The sequence below is a fragment of the Tetrao urogallus genome (assembly GCF_951394365.1).
Source record: "Tetrao urogallus genome assembly, chromosome: 10".
In the NCBI taxonomy this organism is placed as follows: Eukaryota; Metazoa; Chordata; class Aves; order Galliformes; family Phasianidae; genus Tetrao; species Tetrao urogallus.
The window spans coordinates 13,528,493-13,544,073 of record NC_136823.1 but is presented as its reverse complement, the minus strand read 5'-3'; the positions used below and the strand labels follow the sequence as shown (position 1 = coordinate 13,544,073).

Below are 15,581 nucleotides of genomic sequence, written 5' to 3'. Positions count from 1 at the left end.
TGAATCAGAAAAGAAATGGCATTGAGAGAACAGAAAAGAGTGAGCATTTATGCCCCTGCAGAAGAGCGTTTTCTGCAACGAGCAGCATCGCTGGGAGCTGAGAGGAGCAGGCAATGCATTCCCTCTGGCAGCACCCTGCTCCACAGCAGGCTCCAAGCACTCATCCTGGAGTAAGGGAGGTGCCATGTGTGTGTCCCCTGGGAGCAGCAATGTCAGAGTCGGTGAATCAGTGAAGGGCTCCTGTCTGTGAGTGTAGGCACAGGGAGGGAAGGGCACGTGCCTGCCTGCTGTGCCTGTAAAGATGCATTGCGGTTGTCAGGAGCCAAAGCACAAGGAGCTCTCTGCTAACAAATATTAAACTTCCCTGAAACAACCAGAAAGTATGCTGTTAGGCAGCTGGGAGGACTTCGCTGAGATGCACGGTTAATACTGCTTGCTTACATTGATAGCAACAAGCCAGTGACATTCAGCAGTCTGCAAAGCAGCCATATCTGCCTGGGAGAGATGGCAATTAAAAAGACAAGTGCTGGGGACATAAACCACCCCATGGGGCCCCTCTCCTATCAAAGAGAGCAGCACCAGCACAGGGGAAACGTGCTGCAGTTCTCAGCTGAAGGACAGCCTGCTGGCTGGGTCTGTAGGGTTGTGCCCGTGGCTGGGACTGTGGGGCAGGTGCAGAGCTAGAGGTGATGTATCAGTAGAGGTGGTCAGAGATTTAGTGCTGCATACAAAGGTGATTAAAAAAAAAAAGCAGTGGCATGTGTGTTCCTGAGCATCTTCCCTGAAGCAGCTGCTCTAGCTCCTTTGGGCCAGGAGTAGTTGCCCCCCTTATGGCTTTCCCCTGGGCTCTGTGCCCTCCAGCACCAGTGCTCAGCTGCTCTGACCCCTGTCACATCTCTTCCTTGTGCATAGTTCAAGCCATGGCCAACTTTCTGACTGTGGAAGCACTGACGGCGAGGGATGCTCATTCAAAAGCTTGCTTTAGCTTCCTCCTAAATTACCTGGTGCTGAGGAGCAGTAAAATATTTATTAGATGTTACAAAACCAAGCCCAGAACAACAGCCTGCTGAGCTGTTAAATATTCCTCCTTGCGGTGGTACTGGAACAGCAGGTGTCCTAAGGAAATAGAGCTTTATCTGCTCCCGGTTGTGTGCTGCAAGCTGATTGCTCTGAGACAAAAGAAAGATGCTCCCTCTGGGAATTCCCTGCGGTCTTCTGCTGAGCTGCTTCTTGCCAGACACAGGTGGTGCTGATGCTGACACGGTGCCTGCAGCGTGAGGGGCTTCCAGGCTCCTGGCTCTGATATCCCTCTGTGTAAAAGCATCGACTGCTGGTTTGTCAGAGGCTCGTTGAAGTCCTTGTTGGATGAGCCTCATCTTGTTTTGCTGATGTTCCATGATTTGCTTAGGACCGTGGCAGGGAGATGGTGCGTAACAGACTTTGTTCTGCTCCATTTCTGAGGTCAGCAGGTTGTTTTGGGCACACAGTTTCTTGAATGTCAGACCAAGAAGGCAGGAAGCATTTGGATGCCCAGGTGATCCAGCTGCTGCTGAACTCTTCCCAAGAATGTGTTCTGCGACAGGGAACTTCTCTGCCACGTGTTTGCCAAAATGCCCTGCGGTTGCCTGCTGGTGCCGAGTGCTAAGGGTGCCCTGCCTGGTACCAGCGCCAGTAGTTCACCATCCCTGGGTCAGTTAATTGCCACTTTAACATGCACGTGTGTATTTTGGCTGCCAGATAAACATGTGCTGCAGATAAAGGCTGTGAAATGCTTCACTGTACAAACAGGCTGTGACGGTGACTTGGGGCATTTACTTGGGTCCAATATGTGCAAGCAGGGCTTCGTGCAGTTTCTGTCAAATGCAGAAGTGGCTGTTGTTTCTTGTGTAAAGGCTACTGGGCCTTGCAAGTGGTAGCGGGAAAAGCAGGAGGGGCTGGAAAATGAAGGGAAGGTCGTTAGAACCACAGCAGTCCTGTTTGCTCCCGGCTCTTTTCATCTTTATGTTTACAACAGAGTGCACTGCTGAAACTAAGTTTAATATAAAAGCAATTAATTCTGGCTCAAACTGACTTTCTAGATAACCTCTGTAACAGTAATATGGACACGGATCAATACAGCTGTGCTGTTTCACAGCCTGGTGGAAGAACGAGGGTCCTGTTAGCCATGGGCTGGTCCATGGTGCATGTGTACTGTATCAGAGAGGCTCTCCCTTGCTGTTGTTTTGAAAATGTGTCTAGAGCTTGGGGTGAGGAGGAGGCAACTGACACTCCAGTAGAGAAAAACCTGGTGATTCATTTCCACAGCCCCCGGGAGCTCGTGTGCCAGATGAGTGTTGGGATCTTCTGTGGATTTCAAGAAGCATCATTTGTTTTGAAGGTAGCCCGTTTAATATTGAGGAAGGAGCAGAAAGTATTGCTGCTAGGTAGTATTACAGGAATTGAACAAGCAAAGACTTGTGGAGATTGTACTAAGAAATAACCTGGGAAAAATAATAAAAACATCATGCACATTGATAAAATCCCTAATGAAAAGCCTCTTAGCTCAGGAGATCTGTGCTCCTAGTTTGTCTTGTGCCTTGCCACACTGATTTCAATGTTGCCTGCAGTTTTCCTATTTCTTTTCTTGGTTTCTTATGGCTTTTATTCTGTCGCCGTTCCTGCTTGACATTCACAATGGTTGCTAATGCAATATCGTCAATACATTTAATTAACGTCCTGATTTTCTTCTCTTCCAGATAATTAAATGCTTAATAAAAACAGACCTAGCACCTTCCCACAGGTATCTCCCACTTATCACTGCATTGTCTCTGTCTCGTCTTGTTGCTGACCCAGTTTTCTTTCCAATTCCATCAGGACATTCCGTCAGCTCAGATAAGTCTGGATCCTGTTTTACATCTGATGCTGTGGGTATTGCCCAAGGGTTCGTGCTGTCTGTAGTGCTATTAGCAAATGCTACGAAGGGTTTTAGGTGTCTGACAAGGCAGGTGGACTCTTCTATCCAAAAACTGAATCCTGCCAACCTCACGAGCAGGAGCTTGGCAGTGCTTTTCTGCAGGGCTCGTTTCAGTATGACCAAGCTGAGGTGGGTCAGTTTACAGGGATGGTTCTTGTTCCACCCCTGGTGATGCTGAGCCTTGCTGTGTGTGTCAGACTCTGTGAAGTCCGGGTGCTTCTTAGACTGCTGTTTTGAGAGTGAGAATGACCATTCTTCCTGGCACCCACACTGGTAGCAAAGGCTGTTGCATGCTTTCTGAAGTGGAGATAGCCAGACTTGCTTTATGTAGCTTTGATGAACACCTCTCCATAAGCATCAGGATAAACTAATACCAGATTATCACATTAAATTGCCATTGCTCACTAACCCTCCTCAGCACGGTGTTGCAGAATTAATTACCAGTATTTGTGGTGTTCGTTACCGCAGTCCCTAAACACCACGCACGGTGCATCATCCAGACGTGCTGATATTTATCGCCACATTTTCCAAGTGGTCCCTCTCCTGCTTTTTATCTCTAGCCGTGTTTACCAGGCTTCATTATACTCTAGTCATTTGGATCTCTGTAGTTTTTGATGCTTTATTCGAAGCCATTTAGACCTTTAGAGCCATTACTTTTATTTCTTTCATCCGTTCTAATGGGCTCTCTCCTTCTGCTGGCATACGAGCAAGAAAAAACGCTCCTCTTACCCTTTCCTAGACCTTCTGGTCATTAGTAAATAATTATCCTAATTTCTACTGCTCTCTTTTCCCTTTCAGTTTGAAGTTGTCATGTATACATGTTGTTTTGTTCCTTCTCTTTTGTCTGAATTAATTCTTATCCTCAAACCTGAAGTAGGTGCATAGCAAGCCAGACACAACAACGCCGAAATCCTGCAGCCCTTCAGATGAGCGTTACCCACATCTTAAAGTGTTTTACTGCCATTGCTAGTACATTATTTATGTACCTGCTGTAACGCTGTGCAATGAGCTGAAAAGGTGGTGGTGTTTTGGTTTTTTTTTTTAGCTGTATCCATTTTTAAATTGACAGATAAATTGGCAAAATAATGGTGTGTTATCTTACAAGGCTGAAATAATGCCCTGTGAACCTTCTGTTGATGTCACTGTGCCAAAATTAGAGTTGTCTTGTAAGTTGTACTGGTTGCCTGCTGGGCAGAAACTGTTTTGAGCAGTGAAGGGACAGCAAAGTCTTTGTTTTGATAAGGTGAACAGGTTTGCCCTTGAATTCGCATTAAATGGCATCAAATTCTTTCACCACTGGTCCTGACTGAGGTTTCATCTGTGATAAACCAATAGAAGCCAACAAGCCTAAATACATAAATAAATGAAAAAGATTCCTTGTCTTCTGGAAAGCAAAGTGAGGCTAACTGGGGAGAGAAATACTGTGTCTGCCAGCCATACACAAAACAGTCTACTTTTGACTTTGGTGTCCTGAAGTGGTAAGAGTGTTGTATTAAAAGCAGTAAAGGTGCGTTTTGTGGTGGTGGAGTTGTTTAGAAATGATGTTCGGGGTAATTTTAGGTGCTTGTGATTCTTAAATGAACAGAATAAAGAGTAAGCGTCTACGGACAGACGGCTGACTCGTCATTCTCATTCCACTGCTGGCCCCAAAGGGGAGCAAAAATGCATGTCATAAGCACCTTGCAGAGATACTGTAGGAGAATATGTGTGGGTTTTTTTCCCTCCTGTATGAACCTTTCTTGACTAATGTTGTTCTTTTGGTGTGTTTTTCAGATTAGTAAGCAGCAGCTCCAGACAATCAAAGATCGTTTCCAGGCCTTTCTCAATGGAGAAACCCAGATTGTGGCAGATGAAGCATTTATAAATGCTGTCCAGAGCTACTATGAGGTAAGCAAAGGTGATTTCATTGCTCATATGAATCACTGTTCTCATCTTTTTTATGGACAGGGTCAAATTTTGAGCGAATGGACTCTTTGTACTTCGCACTTGCCCTTTTTTTGGTGCTCTGTTGACAGTTTTTCCTTTTTTAACACATTGCAAGATTTGTGAAGCTCAGGGTGTGCAGATGTGTTGTCCGTAACTCAGCAGTGGCTCTCCCATGCCCCATGGCATTTCCCATAAGTGGATTGTGGGGCAGCTCATTCTTCCCCCCTTTGCATTGGGAGAGATCTTCCTGATCTTCTAACCAACCTGTTTTAAAACACGAGTGCTCTAAAGCAAAGGAGGAGTGGGGGAGGTGTACATCACCAAAACTAGATGGCTCTAAAGAACGTGGAGCATCTCTCATAATTGTGCCAAGGAATGATTGTGTGCCTTCCTTTTTTCACTTCTTTACGTGCAGCCTTTTTAAAAATCTTTTCTCAGAAGGAAAGAGGTTCTGTTTTTGCAGGAAATCAGAGCTTGTGATTTGTATGAGGAGGATTGCTTGTTGTTTTTTTTTTTCTAGCCTTTCTGCAAACCATTTGTCTTTTCCCTAGAGCTGTACTGTCATAAAAGGTGAGGATTTTGAATTGCCTACATAAAATATTTCTGTGGAAGTGGAATCTGAGAGGACCAAAATCAGATACTGAAACTGAAGAGAATTTTAACTCTATAAGAAAAAAATTGACAGCAGCTGCTTCTGTGATAGGAAAGCACAAATTATCCCTGGATTAAATCTATTAAACTGGCCTAATAGTTACTTCTCCATCATTCTCCATACAGGAAGGAAGCTGAGAGTAATTTACATCTCTTATCAGGAAAGAAATTGTCAAGGGATCCTCAGTTTATCACAGCTTTGCTGAACAGATGCTCTTAGAGAAAGTTTTCAAGATGGCGTGAGCTGCATTTTAGGATGTAAGAGCAGCATAATTTGTTTAGAGGAGATTATTGGGCAGGAAAATGGAACTGCTTATAAACAGACAAAATGCATTCCTGTTTCACTGGTGGCTCTGTCTGAAAGCATCTCCTGACCAGCTTCAGAGTCCTGTGCTATATAATTACATCAAGTAATCAAACTTTCAAACAACAGCTATATGTTTGCAGTTCAACTGGATGCTTCACTAGAATTGCCCTGCATAACTCAGGCCACAAAAAGCATGATGCATCCCTGTTTGTCCGTTAGAGCAACTTTCCAGGCTTGGTTCCAGTGTTGCAAGACGAGGCTGTGTGCAGCAGTGATATTGGCTGTGACCTAAGTCAGCAAGCTGAGCAATTTCTCAGCTGCAGGCTGTGCTGGGAGCTTAGATTCTGATAGCTCTCACCTGTTATCTAACCTGAAAGCCCCTGTGCACACCCAGGGTGTTATCACCAGTGTTCAAACTGTAAAGATAAGAAGGGTGTGCTGGTGTTGTTGCTGCACAGGCTCTCAGAAGTGGGCTGGTCCTGGAGGAAGACCCACTTCCATTCCTGATGGACACCTGTGTTACTGAGCATCTGGGAACATAGAGTACCATGTTGCTGAGCAATACAAAAATCTACCACGTCTTCAAGTCATCCGTGAGCTTTTTAATTATTGAAAGCTGACAGATACACCCCTGTGCTGGCACACCTTCTTCCCAACCTGCCACATTTGTCAGTTCTCAGCATCATTAATAAAACAGCACTTCTCACTTGGCATTGACTGCCCTTCTGCCTTCAGGGCTTGGAGGGGGGAGAGCTAGCACACCATTCCCCTGTCACCCTCTCACCCCTTGGCTCTCTATGGCTCCTGTGGAATCTCCTGCTGTGCTGGGCCCTGTTACATCTGGACCCTCTGTTCTTGCAGTGGTAAGAACACCCTCATCAGCTGTCTTCTCCCTCCTGCTGCTAATGTCCTGCACCTCGCAGGGTGGCCTGCAATGATCTGGTCTGGTTTAGTAGCTTGGTGTAAGTCTGGTTTCCCCATGCGTGGCTACATGGATCCATGCAATGCTGTTGATCTGAAGTAGGATGACTGGACTCCTGCTAGCAAGGCAGAATTTGACTGGGTGGACATAGTTATGCAATAACTTTCTTATTAAAGCATTTGATAGAGTAAAATATAATCCTTCTTTCCTGAATGGCATTTACTTATCAGGCAAAGCGTGGTGTGGCCTGAAGACCTACACTGCATCACAGTGTTTCCATTCTAGCAGACACAAAGCAGGAGCTTTACCTGATTACATTAACATCACACCATACAGATGCAGCCTCTGTCAGTCTGGCAGCATGTGGTTGTTGAGTGGGAAGTTGGAAAGCACGCTGGTGATGAGTTAGCGCTTTTCCTGGCAGTGAAATGCTATTTGCGGTCCTTCAGGAGCGGGGGGGGGTTGTTTTTAACCAGCACCATTGAACTCACTCTTTCCTCACAGGTGTTTTTGAAAAGCGATCGCGTTGCAAGGATGGTGCAGAGCGGAGGGTGCTCAGCCAATGACTCCCGAGAGGTCTTCAAGAAGCACATTGAGAAGAGGGTGCGCAGCCTGCCCGAAATTGATGGCCTCAGCAAGGAGACGGTCCTGAGCTCCTGGATGGCAAAGTTTGATGCCATTTACCGCGGCGAGGAGGATCCCCGCAAGCAGCAGGCCAGGATGACGGCGAGCGCTGCCTCCGAGCTCATCCTCAGCAAGGAGCAGCTCTACGAGATGTTCCAGAACATTTTGGGGATCAAGAAGTTTGAGCATCAGCTGCTGTACAATGCTTGTCAGGTAAGGTCCTCCTCCTAGCGCGGGGGGAAATGGGTTCATGGGGAAGTGATTGGTGATGGAAATGCCACCGTTATAAACTGGAGACTCTGAGTCTGACGAAATGAGAGAACTTCCAAAAGCAAAAGCATTTTGGTTCGCGGTGCGGTTTGTGCACTGCCAGTTCTGTTCTGGCAGTCCAAGCAGGCCTCCTTCTCTTGTGTGTGTTTTTTTCTCTTAGTTGGTTTCTTGGAGGTTTCTGTGGGTATTTTAGATAGTCTTTATAAAAGTTTTCTTTCCTGAAACCCCATAGAATTGCTGAGATGGGAAAATTTCATTCCTGAGCTCTGTGTCTGGTTGAGCAGGTCTTTGATGGGGCCCAAGAGGGCTGTTTTGCTGTGACTTGCTTGCCTTTATGCTGTCACATCACCCACCTAAATGACAGAAGCACTTTATTGCAGCCTGCAATAACCTTATTAGTGTTGGAAGCTCAGCTACCCTGAGGGCGAACATCTTATGCAAACTCCCTTGTTTAGGGGAGAGGGAAGCAGTAGATTGCAGGGCAGGGCTGTGTGCCTGCAGAGCAGAGCCTCATTTCCCATGGCTTTTGCTTCCCAAAGCAGGGAACATCCCAAATCTCCACTGCCTTGGGGCTGCTCTGGTTGCAGCAAGTTCCTAGATGGATGCAAACCTTTCCCATGTCTCTTTTTTCGCCCTCAGAGAGATCTGGTTCCCCAGGGATGCTGGGCTGGGTGCTGCAGAGCTGCTCGCATCGCTCTGCCTGGCCCCAGATTGTGGTCCTTCCATTGGGTATTGATATCTCAGCAGGATAAAGAATGGCAGTCACAGGAAGGGCGTGGTAATGCTAGGGACAGTTTTCGGAGGAGGAGTAAAACCTGTAATTATGGGGATCAGCTTCTAATTGGAATAAATACATTTGAGACCAATTCTGTCTTGTGTCTAGACATTTCCAACTTGTTCAAGACATGCGAAATTATTTTGGATGTATTTTTTTATCCTGTAAGGAGCTTAATTATCTCGCATTTGTTCTTCATCTCAGTCCTTTATGGCAGAGTGGGGAGAGGATAAATGTCCCTGACTGAGGCTTGTTCGCAGCAAAGGCAGTAGCAAGGACTGCATCAGTCCTCATAAATTACGTTTACAAACTAGATTTTGTGCTTCTATCCCCTGATGGAGAACTTCTGTAAAATCAAAACCACGATGTTGTCAGTGGTGGATTGAGAGCTGAGTCAGTTTTGCAGTTGTTTTTTCCTAACCTGTACTCACTCAAGCCCTCTGTCTCCCACCCTCCCTGACCTGCACACAGCTCGGGAACTTGGATGGCTTTGCGTAAACATGTAATCTTACTCTCTTGCTTTGTGGTTCCCAGGGATGCAGAAAGCAGTATTTGGTCTCTGCTGCACTACTCTGTAGATGATCTCTGCTTTTGAGAGCCTCTCTGGCTGGCACCTTGAACCCAGTGGCAATTTGTACTGGCTGCTCCCTGCAGATTGCCTTCTTGTATGCAGCAACCCATTTCCTGTTGCAGGCTGTAGCTGTATTCTGGAAGCCGAGAGTCTCTGTCTGATATACAGGGGTGGCAAACCTGTAATTTGAGCTTCCAGAGAATGACATAATTTCTGCTGGAAGTGAGTATTAGCATGAGATTTGCTCATTTCTTAGTACCTGCATAGCAAGGATGAGCTGAGCACTTCGGTCCTGCCTTGGAGCACCAAAATTGCTGTGGATGTCCACTCCTACCTAGTTAGTCTGTTGCAGGAGATATAATTAGAACTTAGCAACCTGAAGGTGTTTTGTTGGATAAGGTTCCATGGGCAGCTCCCAGCACAAGCCAAAACTGCAGATCACTCGTCTGGAGTATTTTCTGCAGCAGAGCTGCTGGGCACAGTGACTGATGTGCACTGAGCAGTGGTTTGTGCTGCCCCTTTTCCTCTTCATCTCTTATGATTAAATGCTTATGTTGGTCATGGAATAGATTTCCTGAATTACCTATGGCTGGTGGAAGACCCCGGGTGCAGCTGTGTATGGGGGAATGGGTGCAGGTTCTGTACTTTCAGTTGTGCTGTGGCCATGGCAGGGCTGGGCGATGCTCCTGCACGATTTCCTTCCAGCTTCTCTGTCTCCCCTCCCCAACTTTGAATTTTCATCAATTCTCATTTAACGTATCTGCCTGACAAGTGCTTTTTTGCAAGCACCCTCCCAGGCTGTCAGCCTGTGCTGCAGATCAGCAGTGAGCTCCCTGTGCAGCTCTCAGCCTGCACATACAGCAGGAGCTGCAGCTCAGAGCTTTGTGGCCCCTCACACCTGAAAATGGTCACTGCTTTCATTGAGTGTTTTATTTCAGTCCTGATTTATTTCAGTCAGTCCAATTATTTTGCTTCCCTGACTTGGGCTGGGTAAAATGGTTGGGTACTGAGTTAAATTACTGAGGTATGATTTGTTTCATCTGAGTTAATTGGAAGTTAAATCTTTTTCTTAATAACCTAATTGAAACTCCCGTCACCTGTTTCTGAAGAGCAAAATACGTTGTGTGTTCTGTTTGTGGATAAACTCTAAGCAAAAGGAAGACGTTGGTAGGGGAAAGAGTGAGCAGGAATGGTGCTGAATCCCAAAAAGTTGCTTGAAGTTCATTGTGGAGCAAGGAGCCTTTCTCTTGTGTGCTCTCCTATTGCATCGTACTCACTAATTGCATAAAGATTGCATCACTGGAACTGTATTTCTGTTCACATCTGAAATATTATTTCATTTATGCAAGAGGAGGATTTCCAAAGGGATTTTTTTCAATGCAGTATCCCCAGGTGGTACGAGATGAGTGAGTTCTTAATGCGATAGAGATGATACAGCAGGATCTGAGACAGCAAAAGGGACTGATGTGGTTGGAAAAGCATTTAGGAAACAAAGATGGGAAGCAGTGCTGTAGCAAAATGCATTTGGAGGAAAGTGTTGTTAGGCACAGCCTCTGACTAGAGCGTTTTAAATAATACAGAGACACTGAAGTTGTGCTTTCTGGCTTTGCATAACACGCGCAGTGTGGATTGGCGTTTCTGCTCCACCGGGGTTGGTGTCTCTGCTGAGGGAGAGGTGTTGGAGGTTTGGGGTTCTGCTCCAAAACTCAGGGCTTGGGCCTTGCGATGAGCTGTGGAGGAGTCATGCAGGAGAAACAAATGTTATTTTAAGGTGTTGGGTATTTCCAAACTCGGCTCTTTGCTGCAGTCAGCTTTTCCTTCGGCCCAGCTCTCTATTTCACACTGACTTTGATGGCTGAATTGCAACAGCATCTCTGGAAATCAGGCTGTGGTCTTGTTATTCCCCATCTGTAGGGCAGTGATTTACTTCTCTATCTCATACTGTGTCTGAAAGTCATTTTTAGCACACACTGAAGAGGAGATGCAGTCGAGTGCTGTTCAGTTAATCCAGCTGCAGTGATCCCATCCAGAGCCAATCTCTGATAAGCTGTGTGCTTCTGTCTGCCCGCACTGGGCTCTCAGGCTGTCCCTGCAGCATTGCCTGAATTCACAGGCTGCACAATCAGGCTTTCTCTTCCTCCCAAGGCCTGAAGCATTCCATGGCATTTCTGTTCTATCCGAAAAATGTCTGTGCTAAGCTTCCAATTTCACCTAATTCCCTTAGAATGAGAAACAAGTGGCTGAATATAGGCATGTCGACCTGCTGAGTAATACATAGTAATGCATGGTTGAAGGTCACGTTCTTTCAACATCTGTTCCTGTCCATCTGGGTTGTAGGTGTAAGTTGCATGCACGTGTGTGTGGTACAGCACAGAGCACATACCAAGCCCCTGTATCACCTAAAGGGATCAACGCCACTCTTCTCTGCAGTTATTTTGCGTGCTTTAAGGACCTGTGATCTCAGCTAGAAAGCTTTTCAACCCAAATCTTACCAGCCAGAGCTGGCTCAAAACTGGAATGCACTGTTGTGACTTTTATTTATCCAGCTGAATTAGGATGCTGTGTCCGCAGGCTGACATCTCTCACAAAGCAGAAAGCTCCCTTGCCAAAAAAATTGGTTCCAGAGCTACTAATAGAAAAGATATTTAGAATTTCTGTCCCAGATCAAATATTTGATTTTAGCTCAATTCAGAATTATAGATGATCCACCACAGTGGTATCTCTCCTACTCATCCTTCATCCTTTTGGGTTGGATATTAGGAAAATCTTCTAATCCAAAAGAGTGGTGATGCACTGGCACTGCTGCTCGGGGAATGGTGGAGTCACTGTCCCTGGAGGGGCTCCTGAGCCATGGAGATGTGGCACTGAGGGATGTGGTCAGTAGGCAGTATTGATGGTAAGTGAGTGGACTAGATGGCTGTAGAGATCATTTCCAACCTTGATGATTCTATGATTCCACAATTCATCTCTTCCATTCAGTTGGTTTTCCTGAACCTGATTTTAGTGTGGTGTGTTGAGACCTGAGGGTGATTGTTGGCAGAGGTGCTGTGGTGTTGCTTGGAGGATGTTGTCTGCTTTGTTCCAGGGCTGGAACACATTGGGGCAGAATGTGAGGCCTTCAGTAACACAGACAGCAGGATGAAGGTTAGGCTGACCTCAGAATTGAAGCTTAGTTTGTGTCTCCTCCCAGAACCATGCGCTTATCTCTTTTCTGATGAAAAATTCCCAGCCACACCATGCAATGAGGGCTGAGCCCAGGGTCATTGCACACAGCATGGGGTTACCTGTCTGTGGGCATCTGTGCCTTCATTTCAGGGATGCTTTTTAGCATCAGATCACTATTTTCTGCTCCCCGTGTGAGAATTTTGGAGAAGAGAGCAGTTCCTTTTCATTTTAGCTTCATTCTGGAGCTCAAAGTCTATGAAATGGCCATCAGTAGTGTGCTGGATGTTTAGTGCTAGCTCTGTTGACCCTTGCAAAGGGCACAGCAGATGATCGCACAGAGCCAAGGGCTGCCCGTGTTCTTTGCCAAGGCCCAGAGCATTGGCCTGAGCCCATTTCCTTTTTTCCTACCCCCTTTCACTCCTATGAAACACCTTTTGGTCGCTCCACTGATCCCTGCACCAGCAGCGTCATCCCCTTGCCTCCCTTAGAACAAAGCTGCCGCCAACAAAAACGGGCTGAGGGGCTTTCAAGACGATCAAAAGCCTCAAAATCCATAAAGCATCATACTCTGTTTTCAGTAATTCAGTATTTATTTCCATGGAAACAGAAATGGCAGCCCAGAGCCTTCTGCAGGGTTGTAATTACTCTTGTAGCAGCCCATGGCAGCCACAGTGTGCCTGTCAGCTGCAGCCACTCCGAAGGACAGCCGTGATTTAGGGCTGGATGGGAAATTGAAAAAGGAATAAGCATTGGGAAGTGAATGGAATTTCCCCCTTTGTAATAGTGCAGTGTGGATGCACGCAGTGACTCAAGAAGAAGGGAAATTGCCCTTCTTTTGCTTTGAAGAGCTGTGTTTGCATGGGAGGGAGGAGGTGCTGAGAACTGGGGGTAAAGCAGGTGATGGAAGGATGTGGTGGCAGTGCTGCTGGCCTGGTGTGTGTCACATCACTGCTGTGTTTGGGGGAGGAAAATGCATCAGTCAGTCTGTGCCAGGGCAGTCTGTGCAGCACTGGGTGTTGGGTCTGTGCAGGACGTGTAAGGACGCCTGTGTGGGTTTGTTAGCTGTAGGGTCAGCCCATGTTCTGTGCTGTAATGGACTGAGAGAGCAATCTTGGCCCCTGTAATTAAATTTAAAGCAAATTAGCTTTTCTATTAAACAAAATAAATCTGATGCAGCCTAATGCTGTATTCTCCAGCTATGGCTGATCAATCGCTCCTGCAAAGAGAAGGCAAATGCTGCTGAGCAGATGGTCTTGGCTGAGGCATGGTCAATTAAACTAATTAAAGATACTTTCATTTAATCAGAGGGTGTTTTAACCCTGTTAGCTGCCAGTTGGGATGTATGTTTTTGTGCACTAGGAACTTCAAGTTCTGGCCCCGCTATGGACATCTTCTGGTTTTACAGTCCCTTTACAGAAACCAGATTAGGATACATCCATAGAGCAGATGTTTAGCAGGGAAATTATAATGTCATGCAACAATAGTGAAAACTTGCAGGGGAAAAATGAGTTGCTTGCTTCTGATGCTCACCAGAGATATTTATGGGATTAGAGAAGTCTTCTGTGCTGAGTCCTTCCCATGCCACCCCCTGGCAGATGGGTACGGGTGCCTTTCTGCAGCAAAGCCAGATGTCACTTGTTCCACCAAAAGGTCAGCAGTCACTGGTGCTTGCTGTAGCAAGTTATTCAAGGGGCAGGGAGAGGTTTTGGTATCCATAAAGGCTCTGGGCTCATAGTAGCAGCCTCTCATTTCAGCTCTCTTCTGGGGTACAAAATGTTTTTGCTGCAGAAACCCACAGGGCTAATTCAAGACAAAGTTCTTTTTGATTTGCTTAATGGAGCACACAGTCATTTGTCACAAGTGGACGCCTTTACCATTCCCTGTCCCACATCCCTTCTGATCTCCCTGATGCCCTCTCCTGTCATCCCAGTGACTGGTGACCCCAGCCAACAAGGCAAATGTGACCAAGAGCTTGCTGCTCTAATGGAAGAAGCACGCAAATTATCTCAAGCTGCAGCAGAGAGGACTGACACACACAGCCCGTTAGTGACACTGTCAATGGGCAGCACTGAGGGACTGCAGCATCCCTCTGCATTTCCAACAGCTCGTGCAAATTAAATTACAGTTGTGCTTTATCCAGAGGGCCACGTGGGCAGCTTCATGCATCACACCAGATCTGTCCTACTCAGCAGTATTGATCCCTGCAGGTACATTGGGGTTGAAGTGAGGGTGATTTTCAAGATGTTCATCCTTTTGTGAAAGTGTTTTTTTTATTCTTCTATTTAGTGAGGGTTTTTCTGTGGTGTGGTGTCAGCAGAATGTTCTTTGTTGTCTTTGTGGACTGATTACCACTGAGATATCTCTTCAGTTTTATTTTTGTTTCAGTTGGCCCATGAATACTTCTCATCAACTGCATTCATGCTGCAAAGGAATGCGTAAAATAACCATGGTTACCTTATGAAATATCAATGGCTTGACATTTTCAATCTACCTTAACCTCTCTATTTAGGGACTGCTAATTCTCTTCTTTCACCAGCAATCTATTTGTTGGCATGACTTTCCTGCTTCTTAGCCAGACTGACTTTTTTTCACTGAATCAGAAGCCTCATTTCAAATGCATATTTATTAATATCATTCCGATTTCTTGCCACCACCTTGCATTTGGGAAAGACTAAGCTAAGCAGCCTATTCCTGCCATCTAGTAGGACCAGCTGGGAAAAAAATCCAAAGGACTGAATTGTAGGCTGATCTGCTGATGCTGACACTTGCAGGCTAGCAGAGAGCTCTGGGAAGGGTAACACTTTCATCCTCAGATTTTTAGCTGGAGAGCTGTGTCAGTGCCTTCTGCCTGTGCTGCTGCCTGGCAGCTTCCAGTGCTCAGCTTTGTCACAGGAGCAGATCAGAGCCCATGGGAGGGCAGGAAAGTGGACATTCCCTGGCACAGCTGTATGCAGGGAGATGCTGAAGCACTGGGGAGGGTTTTGCAGAAGCTAGAGAAACAGGAAAAGTTTTTGAGCATCATTAAATGTGGCGGTATAAGGGAAATGTAACCTGAAAGCATTTCATTGGAGAGGAGATTTGGGATGGCAAAATAGACATTACAAAGGTGCTTCCCTTTGTGTTGGCAGAGAGGAAACTGCTGGTGAAAAGTTGGGGAGCAAATGGAGAGGTTACTGAATTCAGGGAAACCTCTTTGCACTGACAGCCCTAATGATCTCCACATCCTCTCAACACCCTGTGGGTCTGCCCAGGGCAAAGCCAAGACAAACCCTGTTCAAAAATGGTTGGGTATGGTGACAAAAGGCAGTAATTAAAAAATAGACATTTTATCACTGATCTCCCATTAAGCAGTCTAGAATTTAACTGCAGTGGGTTTTGTGGAGGATTTTGAGTTCGGCTTCTACGTGGCCTGGTTCC

At 46.1% G+C, this 15,581-nt stretch overlaps 1 protein-coding gene across 4 annotated transcripts in view; it reads left to right on the top strand.

The window, feature by feature from the left end:
• Positions 1–15,581, top strand: part of CADPS (calcium dependent secretion activator) — a gene marked incomplete at both ends in the record, with an annotated part of 173,015 nt that overhangs the window by 23,219 nt on the left and 134,215 nt on the right. For all 4 annotated transcript variants that reach the window (XM_079540332.1, XM_079540330.1, XM_079540329.1 and 1 more), the window contains 2 exons: positions 4,727–4,840; positions 7,264–7,596. In XM_079540332.1, coding sequence (XP_079396458.1) covers positions 4,727–4,840; positions 7,264–7,596 — 447 coding nt within the window. The remainder of the gene's footprint in view (positions 1–4,726; positions 4,841–7,263; positions 7,597–15,581) is intronic.